General features: G+C 51.1%; 1 protein-coding gene across 2 annotated transcripts in view; it reads left to right on the forward strand.

Moving 5' to 3' along the window:
* Positions 1-1,901: 1,901 nt before the first annotated feature.
* The window catches only part of LOC144486846 (rho-related BTB domain-containing protein 2-like), a 289,061-nt gene continuing 270,379 nt past the window's right edge, over positions 1,902-20,583 (forward strand). For both annotated transcript variants that reach the window (XM_078204866.1, XM_078204867.1), the window contains exons 1-2: positions 1,902-2,028; positions 8,672-8,875. In XM_078204866.1, the coding sequence (XP_078060992.1) occupies positions 8,684-8,875 (192 nt within the window). In that variant the 5' untranslated portion in view covers positions 1,902-2,028; positions 8,672-8,683. The remainder of the gene's footprint in view (positions 2,029-8,671; positions 8,876-20,583) is intronic.

Consider the following 20,583-nt stretch of genomic DNA (forward strand, 5'->3'; position numbering starts at 1 on the left):
GGGCTATAGATAGGCCTAGAGGTGGGGATGTGATCGGCGCAACTTGTGGGCCGAAGGGCCTGTTTGTGCTGTGGCTTTCTATGTTCTATGTTAAGATGCTGGGCAGTGCTGAGGATCAGAAGGATCTTGGACTCCGGGTTCATAGGACGCTCAAAGCAGCGTCGCAGGTAGAGGCTGTGGTTAAGAAGGCGTATGCAATGCTGGCCTTCATCAATAGAGGAATTGAGTTTAGAAATCGGGAGATAATGCTGCAGCTGTATAGGACCCTGGTCAGACCCCACCTGGAGTACTGTGCCCAGTTCTGGTCGCCTCATTGCACAAAGGATGTGGAAGCCATAGAAAGGGTGCAGAGGAGATTTACAAGGATGTTGCCTGGATTGGGTGGCATGCCTTATGAGGATAGGTTGAGAGAGCTAGGTCTTTTCTCCTTGGAGAGGCGAAGGATGAGAGGTGACCTGATAGAGGTGTATAAGATGTTGAGAGGTATTGATAGAGTGGATTCTCAGAGGCTTTTACCCAGGGCTGAAATGGTTGCCACAAGAGGTCACAGGTTTAGGGTGCTGGGGAGTAGGTACAGAGGAGATGTTCGGGGTAAGTTTTTCACTCAGAGGGTGGTGGGTGCGTGGAATCGGCTGCCGGTAGTGGTGGTGGAGGCGGATTCGATAGGGTTGTGTCGAACCATTTTTCTGCCTAGTCCCACTGACCTGCACCTGGACCATATCCCTCCACACCCCTCTCATCCATGTCCCTGTCCAGGTTTTTCTTAAATGTTAAAAGTGAGCCCGCATTCACCACTTCATCTGGCAGCTCATTCCACACTCCCACCACTCTCTGTGTGAAGAAGCCCCCCTTAATATTCCCTTTAAACCTTTCCCTCTTCACCCTTAACCCATGCCCTCTGGTTTTTTTCTCCCCTAGCCTCAGTGGAAAAAGCCTGCTTGCATTCACTCTATCTATACCCATCAAAACCTGATACACCTCTAGAATAGAATAGAATCCCTCCAGTACAGAAAGAGGCCATTCGGCCCATCGAGTTTGCACCGACCACAATCCCACCCAGGCCCTACCCCCACATATTTACCCGCTAATCCCTCTAACCTACGCATTTTAGGATTCTAAGGGGCAATTTTTAACTTGGCCAATCAACCTAACCCGCACATCTTTGGACTGTGGTAGGAAACCGGAGCACCCGGAGGAAACCCACGCAGACACGAGGAGAACGTGCAAACTCCACACAGACAGTGACCCGAGCCGGGAATCGAACCCGGGACACTGGAGCTGTGAAGCAGCAGTGCTAACCACTGCGCTACCGTGCCACTCTATCAAATCTCCCCTCATTCTTCTACGCTCCAGGGAATAAAGTCCTAACCTATTCAACCTTTCTCTGTAACTCAGTTTCTCAAGTCCTGGCAACATCCTTGTAAACCTTCTCTGCACTCTTTCAACCTTATTTACATCCTTCCGGGAATTAGGTGACCAAAACTGCACACAATTCTCTAAATTTGGCCTCACCAATGTCTTGTACAACCCCACCATAACATTCCAACTCTTATACTTAATACTTTGATTTATAATGGCCAATGTACCAAAAGCACTCTTTACGACCCTATCTACCTGTGACGCCACTTTTAGGGAATTATGTATCTGTGTTCCCAGATCCCTCTGTTCTACTGCACTCTTCAGTGTCCTACCATTTACCTTGTATGTTCTACCTTAGTTTGTCCTTCCAAAGTGCAATACCTCACACTTGTCTGCATTAAACTCTATCTGCCATTGTTCAGCCCATTTTACTAGTTGGCCCAAATCCCTCTGCAAGTTTTGAAAACCTTCCTCACTGTCCACTACACCTCCATTTTTTGTATCATCAGGAAATTTGCTGATCCAATTTACCACATTATCATCCAGATCATTGATATAGATGACAAACAACAATGGACCCAGCATTGATCCCTGTGGCACACCACTAGTCACAGGCCTCCACTCAGAGAAGCAATCCTCCACAACCACTCTCTGGCTTCTTCCATTGAGGTAAACATGCATCTTTGTAGAAACTTGATGTCTGTGTCGATATGCGCGATCTTCTTGGCGATCTTCTCCACTTGGAGCCGGCAGTTTGCGGTGTCGATGGTAGTCATGATGTTCTTCCATTGAGCCAGTGTCTAATCCAATTTACTACCTCCCCATGTATACCTAGCGACTGAACCTTCCTAACTAACCTCCCATGAGGGACCTTGTCAAAGGCCTTACTGAAGTCCATGTAGACAACATCCACTGCCTTCCCTTCATCCACTTTCCTGGTAACCTCCTTGAAAAACTCTAATAGATTGGTTAAACATGACCTGCCACGCACAAAGCCATGTTGACTCTCCCTAATAAGTCCCTGTCTATACAAATATTTGTGGATCCTATCTCTTATCACACCTTCCAATAATTTACCTACTACTGACGTCAAACTTACTGGCCTATAATTTCCCGCATTACTTTTTGAGCCTTTTTTAAACAACGGAACAGCATGAGCTATCCTCCAATCATCCGGCACCTCACCCGTGGATACCGACATTTTAAATATATCTGCCAGGGCCCCTGCAATTTCAACACTAGTCCCCTTCAAGGTCCGAGGGAATACCCTGTCCGGTCCTGGGGAGTTATCTACTCTGATTTGCCTCAAGACAGCAAGCACCTGCTCCCCTTTAATCTGTATAGATTCCATGACCTCCCTACTTGTTTGCCTTATTTCTATAGACAATCTGCCAGTTTCCTTAGTAAATACGGATGCAAAAAACACATTTAATATCTCCCCCATTTCTTTTGGTTCCATACATAGCCGACCACTCTGATAGAACATAGAACATTACAGCGCAGTACAGGCCCTTCGGCCCTCGATGTTGCACCGACCAGTGAAACCAATCGAAAGCCCCTCTAACCTACACTATTCCAATATCATCCATATGTTTATCCAATGACCATTTAAATGCCCTTAATGTTGATCTTCAAGAGGACCACTTTCATCCCTTACTGTCCTTTTGCTCTTAATATACCTGTAGAAGCTCTTCGGACTATCCTTCACCTTGTCTGCCAAAGCAACCTCATGTCTTCTTTTAGCCCTCCTGATTTCTTTCTTAAGTAGCTTCTTGCACTTTTTTATACTCCTCGAGCATCTTATTTGCTCCCTGTTGCCTATACATGTCACACATCTCCATGGCACATGGAGCACACCAGGATGATAGGGAGTGGGATAGCTTGATCTTGGTTTCAGATAAAGCTCGGCACAACATCGTGGGCCGAAGGGCCTGTTCTGTGCTGTACTGTTCTATGTTCTATCTCTTCTTTATCAGAGTTCCAATATCCCTCGAGAACCAAGGTTCCTTATTCTTATTCACTTTGCCTTTAATCCTGACAGGAACATACAAACTCTGCACTCTCAAAATTTCTCCTTTGAAGGCCTCCCAGTTACCAATCACATCCTTGCCAGAGAACAGCCTGTCCCAATCGATGCTTTTTAGATCCTTTCTCATTTCTTCAAATTTGGCCTTTTTCCAGTTTAGAACCTCAACCCGATCTATCTTTATCCATGATCAAGTTGAAACTAATGGCGTTATGATCACTGGAACCAAATCCTATGGCTGTCCCTGTCAATGTTGGGAAAGTTAAAATCTCCGACTCTTACCACCCTATTTTTCTTGGAGTTATTTGTAATCTCAAGAACAAAGAACAAAGAAAATTACAGCACAGGAACAGGCCCTTCGGCCCTCCAAGCCTGCAGCGATCATGCTGCCCCGACTGAACTAAAACCCCCTCCCCTTCCGGGGACCATATCCCTCTATTCCCATCCTCTTCATGTATTTGTCAAGACGCCCCTTAAAAGTCACTACCGTACCCGCTTCCACTACCTTCCCCGGCAACGGGTTCCAGGCACCCACTACACTGTGTAAAAAATCTGCCTCATACATCTCCTTTAAACCTTGCCCCTCGCACCTTAAACCTGTGCCCCCTAGTAATTGACTCTTCCACCCTGGGAAAAAGCTTCTGACTATCCACTCTGTCCATGCCTCTCAGGTCGCCCCTCAACCTCCGTCGTTCCAGTGAGAACAAACCAAGTTTCTTCTTGCCTAACTCCTTACATATTTGCTCCTCAATTTCCCGCCGACTATTTGGGGGCCGAGAGTACAACCCTATCAAAGTGATTTCCCCCTTCTTATTTCTCAGTTCTACCCATATAGACTCAGTGGCCGAACCCTTGGATATATCCCCTCTCAGTACGGCCGTGATGCTTTCCCTAATCAAAAGCGCAATTCCCCCTCCTCTCTTACCTCCTGTTCTATGGAAGAACGGATATGTCAGGAGATACTGGATAGGTGCAGGAAAAATAGGGTTGTTGTAGTGGGAGACTTCAATTTCCCTGGTATAGACTGGAAATCGCAGAGAGCTGGGACTCTGAATGGGGAGGAATTTGTAAAATGCGTACAGGAGGGTTCTTTGGAACAATATGTAGATAGCCCGACTAGAGAGGGGGCTATACTGGACCTAGTACTGGGGAATGAGCCCGGTCAGGCCTTCAAAGTTTCGGTAGGGGAACATGTGGCAAATAGTGACCACAATTCTGTTAGCTTTAGGATAGTGATGGAAAAGGAGGAGTGGTGTCCCAAGGGTAAGGTGTTGGATTGGGGGAAGGCTAACTTTAGTGGGATTCGGCAGAAATTGGTAGCTCTTGATTGGGAGAGGTTGTTTGAGGGTAAATCCACATCTGGCATGTGGGAGTCTTTGAAGGAACAGTTGTTAGGGCTACAGGACAGGCATGTGCCTGTAAAAAAGGATAGGAAGGGTAGGATTCGAGAACCGTGGATAACCAGGGAAATTGAGGGACTGGTCAAAAAGAAAAGAGAGGCGTATGTTAGGTCCAGGCAGCTAAAAACGGAGTGAATCTGGAGGAGTACAAAGAAAGTAGGAAAGAACTCAAACGGGGAATTAGAAAGGCAAAAAGGGGTCACGAAATGTCCTTGGCAGACAGGATTAAGGAGAATCCCAAGGCATTTTATTCATACGTTAGGAACAAAAGGGTTGTCAGGGAAAAAATCGGACCTCTCGGACAAAAGTGGGGAATTATGCTTGGAGCCCAAAGAAGTAGGGGAGATCCTAAATGAATACTTTGCGTCGGTATTCACAAAGGAGAGGGATGTGTTGATTGGGAGTGTCTCCGAGGGGAGTGTTGAACCATTGGAGAAAATCTCCATTACAAGGGAGGAAGTGTTAGGTTTGTTAGAGAATATAAAGACTGACAAATCCCCAGGGCCTGATGGAATCTATCCAAGGCTGCTCAGGGAGACGAGAGATGAAATCGCTGGGCCTCTGATGCAAATCTTTGTCTCGTCACTGGACGCAGGTGAGGTCCCAGAGGATTGGAAGGTAGCTAATGTGGTCCCATTATTTAAGAAGGGTAGGAAGGATAACCCGGGTAATTATAGGTCGGTGAGCTTGACATCCGTGGTGGGGAAGTTGTTGGAGAAGATTCTTAGAGATAGGATGTATGCGCATTTAGAAAGGAATAACCTCATTAACGATAGCCAGCATGGTTTTGTGAGAGGGAGGTCATGCCTCACTAACCTGGTGGAGTTTTTTGAAGAAGTGACCAAAATGGTTGACGAGGGAAGGGCCGTGGATGTCGTCTATATGGACTTTAGTAAAGGGTTTGACAAAGTCCCTCATGGTAGGTTGGTGCAAAAGGTTGGATCTCATGGGATAAAGGGGGTGGTGGCTAGATGGGTGGAGAACTGGCTTGGTCACAGAAGACAGAGGGTGGTAGTGGAAGGGTCTTTTTTCGGCTGGAGGCCTGTGACTAGTGGTGTTCCGCAGGGCTCTGTATTGGGACCTCTGCTGTTTGTGATTTATATAAATGATCTGGAAGAAGGGGTAACTGGGGTGATCAGTAAGTTTGCAGACGACACAAAATTGGCAGGACTTGCAGATAGTGAGGAGCATTGTCAGAAGCTACAGAAGGATATAGATAGGCTGGAAATTTGGGCAAAGAAATGGCAGATGGAGTTCAATCCTGATAAATGCGAAGTGATGCATTTTGGTAGAAATAATGTCGGGAGGAGCTATACGATAAATGGCAGAACCATAAAGGGTGTAGATACGCAGAGGGACCTGGGTGTGCAAGTCCACAGATCCTTGAAGGTGACGTCACAGGTGGAGAAGGTGGTGAAGAAGGCATATGGCATGCTTGCCTTTATAGGACGGGGCATAGAGTATAAAAGTTGGGGTCTGATGTTGCAGATGTATAGAACGTTGGTTCGGCCGCATTTGGAATACTGCGTCCAGTTCTGGTCGCCACACTACCAGAAGGACGTGGAGGCTTTGGAGAGAGTACAGAGGAGGTTTACCAGGATGTTGCCTGGTATGGAGGGGTTTAGTTATGAGGAGAGATTGGGTAAACTGGGGTTGTTCTCCCTGGAAAGACGGAGGATGAGGGGAGACTTAATAGAGGTGTATAAAATTATGAAAGGCATAGATAGGGTGAACGGTGGGAAGCTTTTCCCCAGGTCGGTGGTGACGTTCACGAGGGGTCATAGGTTCAAGGTGAAGGGGGGGAGGTTTAACACAGATATCAGAAGGACATATTTTACACAGAGGGTGGTGGGGGCCTGGAATGCGCTGCCAGGCAAGGTGGTGGAGGCGGACACACTGGGAACGTTTAAGACTTATCTGGATAGCCACATGAACGGAGTGGGAATGGAGGGATACAAAAGAATGGTCTAGTTTGGACCAGGGAGCGGCACGGGCTTGGAGGGCCGAAGGGCGTGTTCCTGTGCTGTATTGTTCTTTGTTCTATCTTTCCTATAACATTTGTACCCTGGAACGTTGAGCTGCCAGTCCTGTCTCTCCCTTAGCCATGTTTCAGTAATTGCTATAATATCCCAGTCCCACCTACCAATCCGTGCCCTGAGTTCATCTGCCTTGCCCGTCAGGCCTCTTGCATTGAAATAAATGCAGTTTAATCTGGACTTCCCTTGCTCTCTGTCTTGCTTTTGCTTTATCTGTCTGGTACTGGGATTACTGACACTGCCTTTACTACTTAATGTGCTCTCTTTAACTTCTGTGCTGTCCTCAAACTTCTTTTCCGTCTCCCTACTGCTTTGCATCCCTGCCAAACTAGTTTAAACCCTCCTGAGTGTCGTGGGTTACAGGAAGATATAGATGAGGTGGTCAAATGGGTGGATGAGTGGCAGATGGAATTTAACCCTGAAAAGTGTGAGGTTACAATAAGATAATGAAGGGGCTGGATAGGGTAGAGGTAGAGAGATTCTTTCCACTTAGAAAGGAAACTAGAACTAGAGGGCACAGCCTCAAAATAAAGGGGGGGTCGGTTTAGGACAGAGTTGAGGAGGAACTTCTTCTCTCAGAGGGTGGTGAATCTCTGGGATTCTCTGCCCACTGAAGTGGTGGAGGCTTCCTCGTTTAATATGTTTAAATCACGGATAGATGGATTCCTGATCAGTAAGGGAATTAGGGGTTATCGGGATCAGGCGGGTAAGTGGAACTGATCCACTTCAGATCAGCCATGATCTTATTGAATGGTGGGGCAGGCTCGAGGGGTGAGATGGCCTACTCCTGCTCCTATTTCTTATGTTCTTATGTTCTTATGATGCACTTATGATGTTCTTATGATGCAAAGGAGTAATTTGACAGGGAAGTATACTATGGAAGGTCTGACACTGGGAAGTTCCGAAGAACAAAGGGATCTTGGCGTGTTTGTCTATAGATCTCTGAAGGCGGAAAAGCAGGTTAATAGGGTGGTGAAAAATGCATGTGGCACACTCGCCTTTATCAATCAGGGTATAGATTACAAAAGCAGGAAGGTCATGATGGAGTTGTTTAGAACTTTGGTGAGGCCACAGCTGGAGCACTGTGTGCAGTTCTGGTCGCCACATTATCGGAAGGATGTGAACGCACTGGAGAGGGTGCGGAGGAGATTCACCAGGATGCTGCCTGGGACGGAGCATTTCAGTTATAAAGAGAGGTTGGATAGGCTTGGGTTGTTTTCTCTGTTGCAATCTCCACATCTTGTTTTCTCTGGAACAGAGAAGACTAAGGGGCGACCTGATTGAGGTGCTCAAGATTATGAGGGGCATGGACAGGGTGGATAGGGAGCAGCTGTTCCCCTGAGTTGAAGCGTCAGTCACGAGGGGACACAAGTTAAAAGTGAGGGGAGGGAGGCTGAACATAAGAGTATAAGAACTAGGAGCAGGAGTAGGCCATCTGGCCCTTCGAGCCTGCTCTGCCATTCAATAAGATCATGGCTGATCTTTTTGTGGATTCAGCTCCACTTACCCGTCCGCTCACCATAACCCTTAATTCCTTTACTGTTCAAAAATTTATCTATCCTTGCAGTTTCGGACGGATGTTTGGAAAAATATTTTTACCCAGAGGGTGGTGATGGTCTGGAATGCGCTGCCTGGGAGGGTGGTGGAGGCGGGATGCCTCACATCCTTTAAAAAGTACCTGGATGAAGACTTGGCACATCATAACATTCAGGGCTATGGGGCAAGTGCTGGCCAGTGGGATTAGGTGGGAGTTCAGGTATTTCTAATGGGTCTGTGTGGACTCGATGGGCTGAAGGGTCTCTTCTGCACTGTATGATTCTATCATTCTATGATCTCTGTCTTGTTTTTAGGTATTTGCAGCGATGGATATCGATGTGGACTATGAGAGGCCAAATGTGGAAACAATCAAGTGTGTGGTTGTGGGAGACAACGCTGTGGGAAAGACCAGGCTGATTTGTGCCCGCGCCTGCGATGCCACACTGACCCAGTACCAGCTCTTGGCGACCCACGTGCCGACAGTTTGGGCTATTGATCAGTATCGAGTGTGTCAGGAGGTAAGGATCTGCACTGAACCCATTGCTGATGCTGGAAAGATGACAGACCAGAGCACAGTTCAGACAGCCCCGTGTATCTGCAGCTGCTTTTGGAAAGGACTTTCTAATTTGTCCTGTGTCCCAGCTTTCTCTCCGTAACCCCACAAGTCCCTTGTAAAGAGTTGAATGGACTCTGATTGCAGCGACATTACCAATAATGTGCTCCAAATCCTCACAGCTTCAGGATGAAACTTTTCCTCCTCATTTGCCCTCAAGATCTTTTGCCAATGAAAACCTCTCATCTTCCCCAGAAAGTGAGTCTGAAGAATTGATAATGGAAAACAAGGAGATGAAATGAACACAAGTCTTTACTTTTATGACACAAAGGGTGGTGAATGTCTGGAACGCGCTGCCCGGGGAGGTGGTGGGAGCAGGTACGATAGCAGCATTTAAGGGGCAACTAGACGATTACACGAACAAAGAACAAAGAAAATTACAGCACAGGAACAGGCCCTTCGGCCCCTCCAAGCCTGCACCGACCATGCTGCCCGACTGAACTAAAACCTCCTATCCTTCCGCGGACTGTATCCCTCTATTCCCATCCCATTCATGTATTTGTCAAGACGCCCATTAAAAGTCACTATTGTATCTGCTTCCACTACCTCCCCCCAGCAACGAGTTCCAGGCGCCCACCTCTCTCTGTGTAAATAGGTTGGGAATGGAAGGATATGGACTTTGTCAGTGCATACGGTTTGAGTTCAGATGGGCAGCATGGTCAGTGCAGGCTTGGAGGGCCAAAGGGCCTGTTCCTGTGCTGTAATTTTCTTTGTTCTTTGTAACAAATAACATCTCAGAAGCAGCCATTAACTAGGAATTGGAAGGGAGGAAGGAACTTGGAAACATTACAATCTTCAGCAAAGTGATACTGAGTAAATTGATGGAACTGCGGATTGACAAATCCCGGGTCCAGATGGACAGTCCAAAGATGTGCGTGTTGGGTTGATTGGCCATGCTGAATTGACCCTTAGTGTCAGGGGGACTGGCTAGGGTAAATATGTGGGGTTATGGGAAAAGGGCGTGGGTGGGCTTGTGGTCGGTGCAGACTCGATGGGCTGAATGGCCGCCTCCTGTACTGTAGGGTTCTATGATTCTGGGGCCTTAAAACAAGTGACTACGGAAATAGTTAATGCATAGATTTCAATTTTCCAAACTTCCATATGTTCACAGAAAAAGTACATTTGATTTAAGGGTGGCACAGTGACACAGTGGTTAGCACTACTCCCTCACAACGCCAGGGACCCGGGGCAGCACGGTGACACAGTGGTTAGCACTACTCCCTCACAACGCCAGGGACCCGGGGCAGCACGGTGACACAGTGGTTAGCACTGCTCCCTCACAGCGCCAGGGACCCGGGGCAGCACAGTGGTTAGCACTACTCCCTCACAACGCCAAGGACCCGGGGCAGCACGGTGACACAGTGGTTAGCACTGCTACCTCACAGCGCCAGGGACCTGGGGCAGCACGGTGACACAGTGGTTAGCACTACTCCCTCACAACGCCAAGGACCCGGGGCAGCACGGTGACACAGTGGTTAGCACTGCTGTCTCACAGTGCCAGGGACCCGGGGCAGCACGGTGACACAGTGGTTAGCACTGCTCCCTCACAGCGCCAGGGACCCGGGGCAGCACGGTGACACAGTGGTTAGCACTGCTGTCTCACAGAGCCAGGGACCCGGGGCAGCACGGTGACACAGTGGTTAGCACTACTCCCTCACAACGCCAAGGACCCGGGGCAGCACGGTGACACAGTGGTTAGCACTACTCCCTCACAACGCCAAGGACCCGGGGCAGCACGGTGACACAGTGGTTAGCACTACTCCCTCACAACGCCAAGGACCCGGGGCAGCACGGTGACACAGTGGTTAGCACTGCTGTCTCACAGTGCCAGGGACCCGGGGCAGCATGGTGACACAGTGGTTAGCACTGCTGTCTCACAGTGCCAGGGACCCGGGGCAGCACGGTGACACAGTGGTTAACACTACTCCCTCACAACGCCAAGGACCCGGGGCAGCACGGTGACACAGTGGTTAGCACTGCTGTCTCACAGTGCCAGGGACCCGGGGCAGCACGGTGACACAGTGGTTAACACTGCTGCCTCACAGTGCCAGGGACCCGGGGCAGCATGGTGGCACAGTGGTTAGCACTGCTGCCTCACAGCGCCAGGGACCCGGGGCAGCATGGTGACACAGTGGTTAGCACTACTCCCTCACAACGCCAAGGACCCGGGGCAGCACGGTGACACAGTGGTTAGCACTACTCCCTCACAACGCCAGGGACCCGGGGCAGCACGGTGACACAGTGGTTAGCACTGCTGTCTCACAGTGCCAGGGACCCGGGGCAGCACGGTGACACAGTGGTTAGCACTGCTCCCTCACAGTGCCAGGGACCCGGGGCAGCACGGTGGCTCATTGGTTAGCACTGCTGTCTCACAGAGCCAGGGACCCGGGGCAGCACGGTGGCACAGTGGTTAGCACTGCTGTCTCACAGCGCCAGGGACCCGGGGCAGCACGGTGACACAGTGGTTAGCACTGCTCCCTCACAGTGCCAGGGACCCGGGGCAGCACGGTGACACAGTGGTTAGCACTGCTCCCTCACAGCGCCAGGGACCCGGGGCAGCACGGTGACACAGTGGTTAGCACTGCTGTCTCACAGTGCCAGGGACCCGGGGCAGCACGGTGACACAGTGGTTAGCACTGCTCCCTCACAGTGCCAGGGACCCGGGGCAGCACGGTGGCTCATTGGTTAGCACTGCTGTCTCACAGAGCCAGGGACCCGGGGCAGCACGGTGACACAGTGGTTAGCACTGCTCCCTCACAGCGCCAGGGACCCGGGGCAGCACGGTGACACAGTGGTTAGCACTGCTACCTCACAGCGCCAGGGACCCGGGGCAGCACGGTGACACAGTGGGTTCACACTGCTGCCTCACAGCGCCAGGGACCCGGGGCAGCACGGTGACACAGTGGGTTCACACTGCTCCCTCACAGAGCCAGGGACCCGGGGCAGCACGGTGACACAGTGGCTAGCACTGCTCCCTCACAGCGCCAGGGACCCGGGGCAGCACGGTGACACAGTGGTTAGCACTGCTGCCTCACAGTGTCAGGGACCCGGGGCAGCACGGTGACACAGTGGTTAGCACTGCTGCCTCACAGCGCCAGGGACCCGGGGCAGCACGGTGACACAGTGGGTTAGCACTGCTGCCTCACAGTGCCAGGAACCCAGGGCAGCACGGTGACACAGTGGTTAGCACTGCTGTCTCACAGCGCCAGGGACCCGGGGCAGCACGGTGACACAGTGGTTAGCACTACTCCCTCACAACGCCAGGGACCCGGGGCAGCACGGTGACACAGTGGTTAGCACTGCTGTCTCACAGTGCCAGGGACCCGGGGCAGCACGGTGACACAGTGGGTTAACACTGCTGTCTCAGTGCCAGGGACCCGGGGCAGCACGGTGACACAGTGGTTAGCACTGCTCCCTCACAGCGCCAGGGACCCGGGGCAGCACGGTGACACAGTGGTTAGCACTGCTCCCTCACAGTGCCAGGGACCCGGGGCAGCACGGTGACACAGTGGTTAGCACTGCTGCCTCACAGTGCCAGGGACCCGGGGCAGCACGGTGACACAGTGGTTAGCACTGCTCCCTCACAGAGCCAGGGACCCGGGGCAGCACGGTGACACAGTGGTTAGCACTGCTACCTCACAGCGCCAGGGACCCGGGGCAGCACGGTGACACAGTGGTTAGCACTGCTGCCTCACAGTGCCAGGGACCCGGGGCAGCACGGTGGCACAGTGGTTAGCACTGCTCCCTCACAGTGCCAGGGACCCGGGGCAGCACGGTGACACAGTGGTTAGCACTGCTGTCTCACAGTGCCAGGGACCCGGGGCAGCACGGTGACACAGTGGTTAGCACTGCTGTCTCACAGTGCCAGGGACCCAGGGCAGCACGGTGACACAGTGGTTAGCACTGCTGTCTCACAGTGCCAGGGACCCGGGGCAGCACGGTGACACAGTGGTTAGCACTGCTCCCTCACAGTGCCAGGGACCCGGGGCAGCACGGTGGCACAGTGGTTAGCACTGCGGTCTCACAGCGCCAGGGACCCGGGGCAGCACGGTGACACAGTGGTTAGCACTGCTGTCTCACAGTGCCAGGGACCCGGGGCAGCACGGTGACACAGTGGTTAGCACTGCTGTCTCACAGTGCCAGGGACCCGGGGCAGCACGGTGACACAGTGGTTAGCACTGCTCCCTCACAGTGCCAGGGACCCGGGGCAGCACGGTGACACAGTGGGTTAGCACTGCTCCCTCACAGAGCCAGGGACCCGGGGCAGCACGGTGACACAGTGGGTTAGCACTGCTCCCTCACAGTGCCAGGGACCCGGGGCAGCACGGTGACACAGTGGTTAGCACTGCTGCCTCACAGTGCCAGGGACCCGGGGCAGCACGGTGACACAGTGGGTTAGCACTGCTCCCTCACAGTGCCAGGGACCCGGGGCAGCACGGTGACACAGTGATTAGCACTGCTCCCTCACAGTGTCAGGGACCCGGGGCAGCACGGTGACACAGTGGTTAGCACTGCTGCCGCACAGTGCCAGGGACCCGGGGCAGCACGGTGACACAGTGGGTTAGCACTGCGGTCTCACAGCGCCAGGGACCCGGGGCAGCACGGTGACACAGTGGTTAGCACTGCTGTCTCACAGTGCCAGGGACCCGGGGCAGCACGGTGACACAGTGGTTAGCACTGCTGTCTCACAGTGCCAGGGACCCGGGGCAGCACGGTGGCACAGTGGTTAGCACTGCTCCCTCACAGCGCCAGGGACCCGGGGCAGCACGGGGACACAGTGGTTAGCACTGCTCCCTCACAGTGCCAGGGATCCGGAGCAGCACGGTGACACAGTGGTTAGCACTGCTCCCTCACAGTGCCAGGGACCCGGGGCAGCACGGTGACACAGTGGTTAGCACTGCTGCCTCACAGCGCCAGGGACCCGGGGCAGCACGGTGACACAGTGGTTAACACTGCTCCCTCACAGTGCCAGGGACCCGGGGCAGCACGGTGACACAGTGGTTAGCACTGCTGTCTCACAGTGCCAGGGACCCGGGGCAGCACGGTGACACAGTGGTTAGCACTGCTCCCTCACAGTGCCAGGGACCCGGGGCAGCACGGTGACACAGTGGGTTAGCACTGCTCCCTCACAGTGCCAGGGACCCGGGGCAGCACGGTGACACAGTGATTAGCACTGCTCCCTCACAGTGTCAGGGACCCGGGGCAGCACGGTGGCACAGTGGTTAGCACTGCTGCCGCACAGCGCCAGGGACCCGGGGCAGCTCAGTGGTTAGCACTGCTGCCTCACAGCGCCAGGGACCTGGGTTCAATTCCTGGCTTGGGTCACCTTGTGTGGAGTTTGCACGTTCTCCCCGTATCTGCGTGGGTTTCCTCCCACAGTCCAAAGATGTGCAGGTTAAGTGCATTGGCCACACTAAATTCTCCCTCAGTGTACCCAAACAGGCGCCACAGTGTGGCGACTCGGAGATTTTTCCAGTAACTTCATTGCAGTGTTAATGTAAGCCTACTTGTGATGAATAAATAAACTTTCCATGGTGGGTGCAGGCGTGGAGGACCGAGGGGCCTGTTCCTGGGTGCTGTAATTTTCTTTCTGTGATTTGATTTATTATTGTCACATGTATTAGCACACAGTGAAAAGTGTTGTTTCTTGCTCGCTGTACAGACAAAGCATACCGTTCATAGAGAAGGAAATGAGAGTGTGCAGAATGTAATGTTACAGTCATAGAGTCATAGAGGTTTACAGCATGAACAGGCCCTTCGGCCCAACCTGTCCATGCCGCCCTTTCTTTTAAAACCCCTAAGCTAATCCCAATTGCCTGCATTTGGCCCATATCCCTCTTTACTCATTGTACCCATGTAACTGTCTAAATGCTTTTTAAAAGACAAAATTGTACCCGCCTTTACTAAAGAACAAAGAACAAAGAACAGTACAGCACAGGAAACAGGCCCTTCGGCCCTCCAAGCCTGTGCTGCTCCTTGGTCCAACGAGACCAATCGTTTGTATCCCTCCATTCCCAGACTGCTCATGTGACTATCCAGGTAAGTCTTAAACGATGTCAGCATGTCTGCCTCCACCACCCTACTTGGCAGTGCATTCCAGGCCCCCACCACTCTGTAAAAAACGCCCCTCTGATATCTGAGTTATACTTCGCCCCTCTCACCTTGAGCCCGTGACCCCTCGTGATCGTCACCTCCGACCTGGGAAAAGGTTTCCCACTGTTCACCCTATCTATACCCTTCATAATTTTGTACACCTTTATTAGGTCTCCCCTCATTCTCCGTCTTTCCAGGGAGAACAAGCCCAGTTTACCCAATCTCTCCTCATAGCTAAGACCCTCCATACCAGGCAACATCCTGGTAAACCTTCTCTGCACTCTCTCTAACGCCTCCACGTCCTTCTGGTAGTGCGGCGACCAGAACTGGACGCAGTACTCCAAATGCGGCCTAACCAGCGTTCTATACAGCTGCAACATCAGACTCCAGCTTTTATACTCTATACCCCGTCCTATAAAGGCAAACATACCATATGCCTTCTTCACCACCACCTCCACCTGTGCTGCCACCTTCAAGGATTTGTGGACTTGCACACCTAGGTCCCTCTGTGTTTCTATACTCCTGATGACTCTGCCATTTATTGTATAACTCCTCCCTACATTATTTCTTCCAAAATGCATCACTTCGCATTTGTCAGGATTAAATTCCATCTGCCATTTCTCCGCCCAATTTTCCAGCCTATCTATATCCTGCTGTATTGCCCGACAACGCTCTTCACTATCCGCAAGTCCAGCCATCTTCGTGTCATCCGCAAACTTGTTGATAACACCAGTTACACCTTCTTCCAAATCATTTATATATATATATATATCACAAATAGCAGAGGTCCCAGTACAGAGCCCTGCGGAACACCACTGGTCACAGACCTCCAGCCGGAAAAAGACCCTTCGACTGTTACCCTCTGTCTCCTGTGGCCAAGCCAGTTCTCCACCCATCGAGCCACTTCTCCTTGTATCCCATGAGCCTTAACCTTCTTAACCAACCTGCCATGAGGGACTTTGTCAAATGCCTCTCTGAAATCCATATAGACAACATCCACGGCCCTTCCTTTGTCAACCGGTTTTGTCACTTCCTCAAAAAACTCCACCAAATTTGTAGGGCACGACCTCCCTTTTACAAAACCATGCTGTCTGTCACTAATGAGATTGTTTCGTTCTAAATGTGCATACATCCTGTCTCTAAGAATCCTCTCCAACAACTTCCGTCCCACGGACGTCAAGCTCACCGGCCAATAATTACCCGGGTTATCCCTGCTACCCTTCTTAAACAACGGTACCACATTCGCTATCCTCCAATCCTCAGGGACCTCACCTGTGTCCAATGAAGAGACAAAGATTTCCATCAGAGGCCCAGCAATTACATCTCTCATCTCCCTGAGCAGTCTAGGATAGCTGCCATCAGGCCCTGTGGATTTGTCAGTTTTAATGTTACCTAAAAAACCTAACACTTCCTCCCTTGTAATGGAGATTCTCTCTAACGGGTCAACATGTCCCTCTGAGACACTCCCAGTCAACAAGTCCCTCTCCTTTGTGAATACCGATGCGAAGTATTCATTTAGGATCTCCCCTATTCCCTTGGGTTCTAAGCATAATTCCCCTCCTTTGTCCCTGAGAGGTCTGACTTTTTCCCTGACAACTCTTTTGTTCCTAACGTATTAATAAAATGCCTTAGGATTCTCCTTAATCCTGTCTGCCAACAACATTTCGTGACCTCTTTTTGCCCTTCTAACTACCCGTTTGAGTTCTTTCCTACTCTCTCTGTATTCCTCCAGAGCTCCATCTGTTTTCAGTTGCCTGGACCTAACGTACGCCTCTCTTTTCGTTTTGATCAGAACCCCAATTTCCCTGGTTATCCACGGCTCTCGAATCCTACCTTTCCTATCCTTCCTTTTTACAGGCACATGCCTTTCCTGCAGCCTTATCAACTGTTCCTTAAAAGACTCCCACTTGCCAGACGTGGACTTACCCCCGAACAGCCTCTCCCAATCAACGGCCACCAATTTCTGCCTAATCTGGCTATAGTTAGCCTTCCCCCAATTTAGCACCCTACCCTTAGGACAACACTCGTCCTTGACCATTACTATCCTAAAGTTAACAGAGTTGTGGTCACTATTTGCCACATACAAAGATCAATACAGCACAGGAACAGGCCCTTCGGCCCTCCAAGCCCGCGCTGCTCCCTGGTCCAAACTAGACCATTCTTTTGTATCCCTCCATTCCCACTCCGTTCATGTGGCTATCGAGATAAGTCTTAAACGTTCCCAGTGTGTCCACCTCCACCACCTTGCCCGGCAGCGCATTCCAGGCCCCCACCACCCTCAGTGTAAAATGCGTCCTTCTGATATCCGTGTTAAACCTCCCGCCCCCCTCACCTTGAACCTATGACCCCTCGTGAGCGTCACCACCGACCTGGGAAAAAGCTTCCCACCGTTCACCCAATCTATGCCTTTCATAATTTTATACACCTCTATTAGGTCACTCCTCATCCTCCGTCTTTCCAGTGAGAACAACCCCAGTTTACCCAATCTCCCCTCATAACTAAGCCCTTCCATACCAGGCAACATCCTGGTAAACCTCCTCTGCACTCTCTATAAAGCCTCCACGTCTTTCTGGTAGTGTGGTGACCAGAACTGGGCGCAGTATTCCAAATGTACACCACCTTCCAGATCAGGGTGGAGGCGGAGAGATTCTTTCCACTTAGTAAGGAAGTTAAAACTAGAGGACACAGCCTCAAAATAAAGGGGGGTCGGTTTAAGACAGAGTTGAGGAGGAACTTCTTCTCCCAGAGGGTGGTGAATCTCTGGAATTCTCTGCCCACTGAGGTGGTGGAGGCTACCTCGCTGAATATGTTTAAAGCGCGGATGGATGGATTCCTGAGCGGTAAGGGAATTAAGGGTTATGGGGATCAGGCGGGTAAGTGGTACTGATCCACGTCAGATCAGCCATGATCTTATTGAATGGCGGGGCAGGCTCGAGGGGCTAGATGGCCTACTCCTGCTCCTATTTCTTATGTTCTTATGTTCTTATGTTTATATAAATCACAAACGGCAGAGGTCGCAATACAGAGCCCTGCGGAACACCACTAGTCACAGGCATCCAGCCAGAAAAAGACCCTTCCACTACCACCCTCTGTCTTCTGTGACCAAGCCAGTTCTCCACCCATCTAGCCACCTCCCCCTTTATTCCATGAGATCCAACCTTTTGCACCAACCTACCATGAGGGACTTTGTCAAACGCTTTACTAAAGTCCATATAGACGACATCCACGGCCCTTCCCTCGTCAACCATTTTGGTCACTTCTTCAAAAAACTCCACCAGGTTAGTGAGGCATGACCTCCCTCTCACAAAACCATGCTGACTATCGTTAATGAGTTTATTCCTTTCTAAATGTGCATACATCCTATCTCTAAGAATCCTCTCCAACAACTTCCCCACCACGGACGTCAAGCTCACCGGCCTATAATTTCCCGGGTTATCCTTCCTACCCTTCTTAAATAACGGGACCACATTAGCTATCCTCCAATCCTCTGGGGCCTCACCTGTGTCCATGTTCCCCTACTGAAACATTGGCGACCTGACCGGGCTCATTTCCCATCACTAGATCCAGTATAGCCCCCTCTCTAGTTGGGCTATCTACATACTGTTCCAAAGAACCTTCCAGTACGCATTTTACAAATTCCTCCCCATCCAGACCCCCAGCCCTAAGCACTTTCCAGTCTACACCAGGGAAATTGAAGTCTCCCACTACAACAACCCTATTTTTTCTGCACGAATCCAGAATCTCCTGACATATCCGTTCCTCCACTTCCTGTGGGCTGTTGGGTGGCCTGTAGTATACGCCCAGCATAGTGATTGCACCCTTCCTGTTTCTGAGCTCCACCCACAGCGACTCATTACATGACCCCTCTAAATTATCCACCCTCTGCACCGCTGTAATATGCTCCCTAACTTATACTGCTACTCCCCCACCTTTTTTAGCCCCTCCTCTGTCTCACCTAAACATAGAACATAGAACATAGAACACTACAGCGCAGAACAGGCCCTTCGGCCCACGATGTTGCACCGACCAGTTAAAAAAAAAACTGTGACCCTCCAACCTAAACCAATTTCTTTTCGTCCATGAACCTATCTACGGATCTCTTAAACGCCCCCAAACTAGGCGCATTTACTACTGATGCTGGCAGGGCATTCCAATCCCTCACCACCCTCTGGGTAAAGAACCTACCCCTGACATCGGTTCTATAACTACCCCCCCTCAATTTAAAGCCATGCCCCCTCGTGCTGGATACCCCGGAATATTCAGCTGCCAGTCCTGTCCTTTTAACCAAGTCTCCGTCACCGCAACCACATCCAAATCCCGCGTAAGCATTAAGGCCCTAAGTTCGTCTGTCTTACCCGTTACACTCCTCGCATTGAAGCAGATGCACTCCAGACCTCCAGGCCCACTCAGGTCATCCTGCTCCAGAGTGCTCTTCTTCTTAGCTAGCCTTGCCCTGGCCCCCAGCTCAACCCCAGCCTCAGTATTTACTGACCTACTGCTTTGGTCCCCACCTCCCTGCCACACTAGTTTAAATGCTGCCGAAACACTCTTGCAAAACTCCCAGCCAGGATATTTGTGCCCTTCCAGTTAAGGTGTAACCCATCCTTTCCGTACAGGTGCCATCCTCTCATGCAGACTTCCCAATGAGCTATGAATTTGAAACCCTCCCTCTTGCAAGAAGGACGGGTCACAACTAAGTTGGAAGGGCACGAATATCCTGGCTGGGAGTTTTGCTAGTGCAGTTCGGGGGGGGTTTAAACTAGTATGGCAGGGGGGTGGGGATCAAAATATTAGGTCGACAAGTGTCGAGGCTGGGGACGAGCTTGGGGCTGGGACAAGGCTGGCAAAGAAGAAGAGCACTCTGGGGGAGGATGACCTCACTGGGCCTGGAGGTCTGGAGTGCTTATACTTCAATGCAAGGAGCGGAGCAGGTAGAACATAGAACATTACAGCGCAGTACAGGCCCTTCGGCCCTCGATGCTGCGCCGACCAGTGGTACCAATCTAAAGCCCCTCTCATCTACACTATTCCAATATCATCCATATGTTTATCCAATAACCACTTGAACGCTCTCAACGTTGATGAGTCCACCACTGCTGCAGGCAGGGCATTCCACGCCCTTACTACTCTCTGAGTAAAGTACCTACCTCTAACATCTGTCCTATATCTCTCACCCCTCAATTTAAAGCTATGTCCCCTCGTGCTAGCCAACACCATCCGAGGAAAAAGGCTCTCACTATCCACCCTATCTAATCCTCTGATCATCTTGTATGCCTCTATTAAGTCACCTCTTAACCTTCTTCTTTCTAACGAAAACAACCTCAAGCCCCTCAGCCTTTCCTCATACGATTTTCCCACCATACCAGGCAACATCCTGGTAAATCTCCTCTGCACCCTTTCCAACACTTCCACATCTTTCCTATAATACGGCGACCAGAACTGTACGCAATACTCCAAATGCGGCCGCACCAGAGTTTTGTGCAGTTGCAGCATGACCTCCTGGCTCCGAAACTCAATCCC

Source organism: Mustelus asterias, unplaced genomic scaffold (assembly GCF_964213995.1).
Source record: "Mustelus asterias unplaced genomic scaffold, sMusAst1.hap1.1 HAP1_SCAFFOLD_490, whole genome shotgun sequence".
Taxonomy (NCBI): Eukaryota; Metazoa; Chordata; class Chondrichthyes; order Carcharhiniformes; family Triakidae; genus Mustelus; species Mustelus asterias.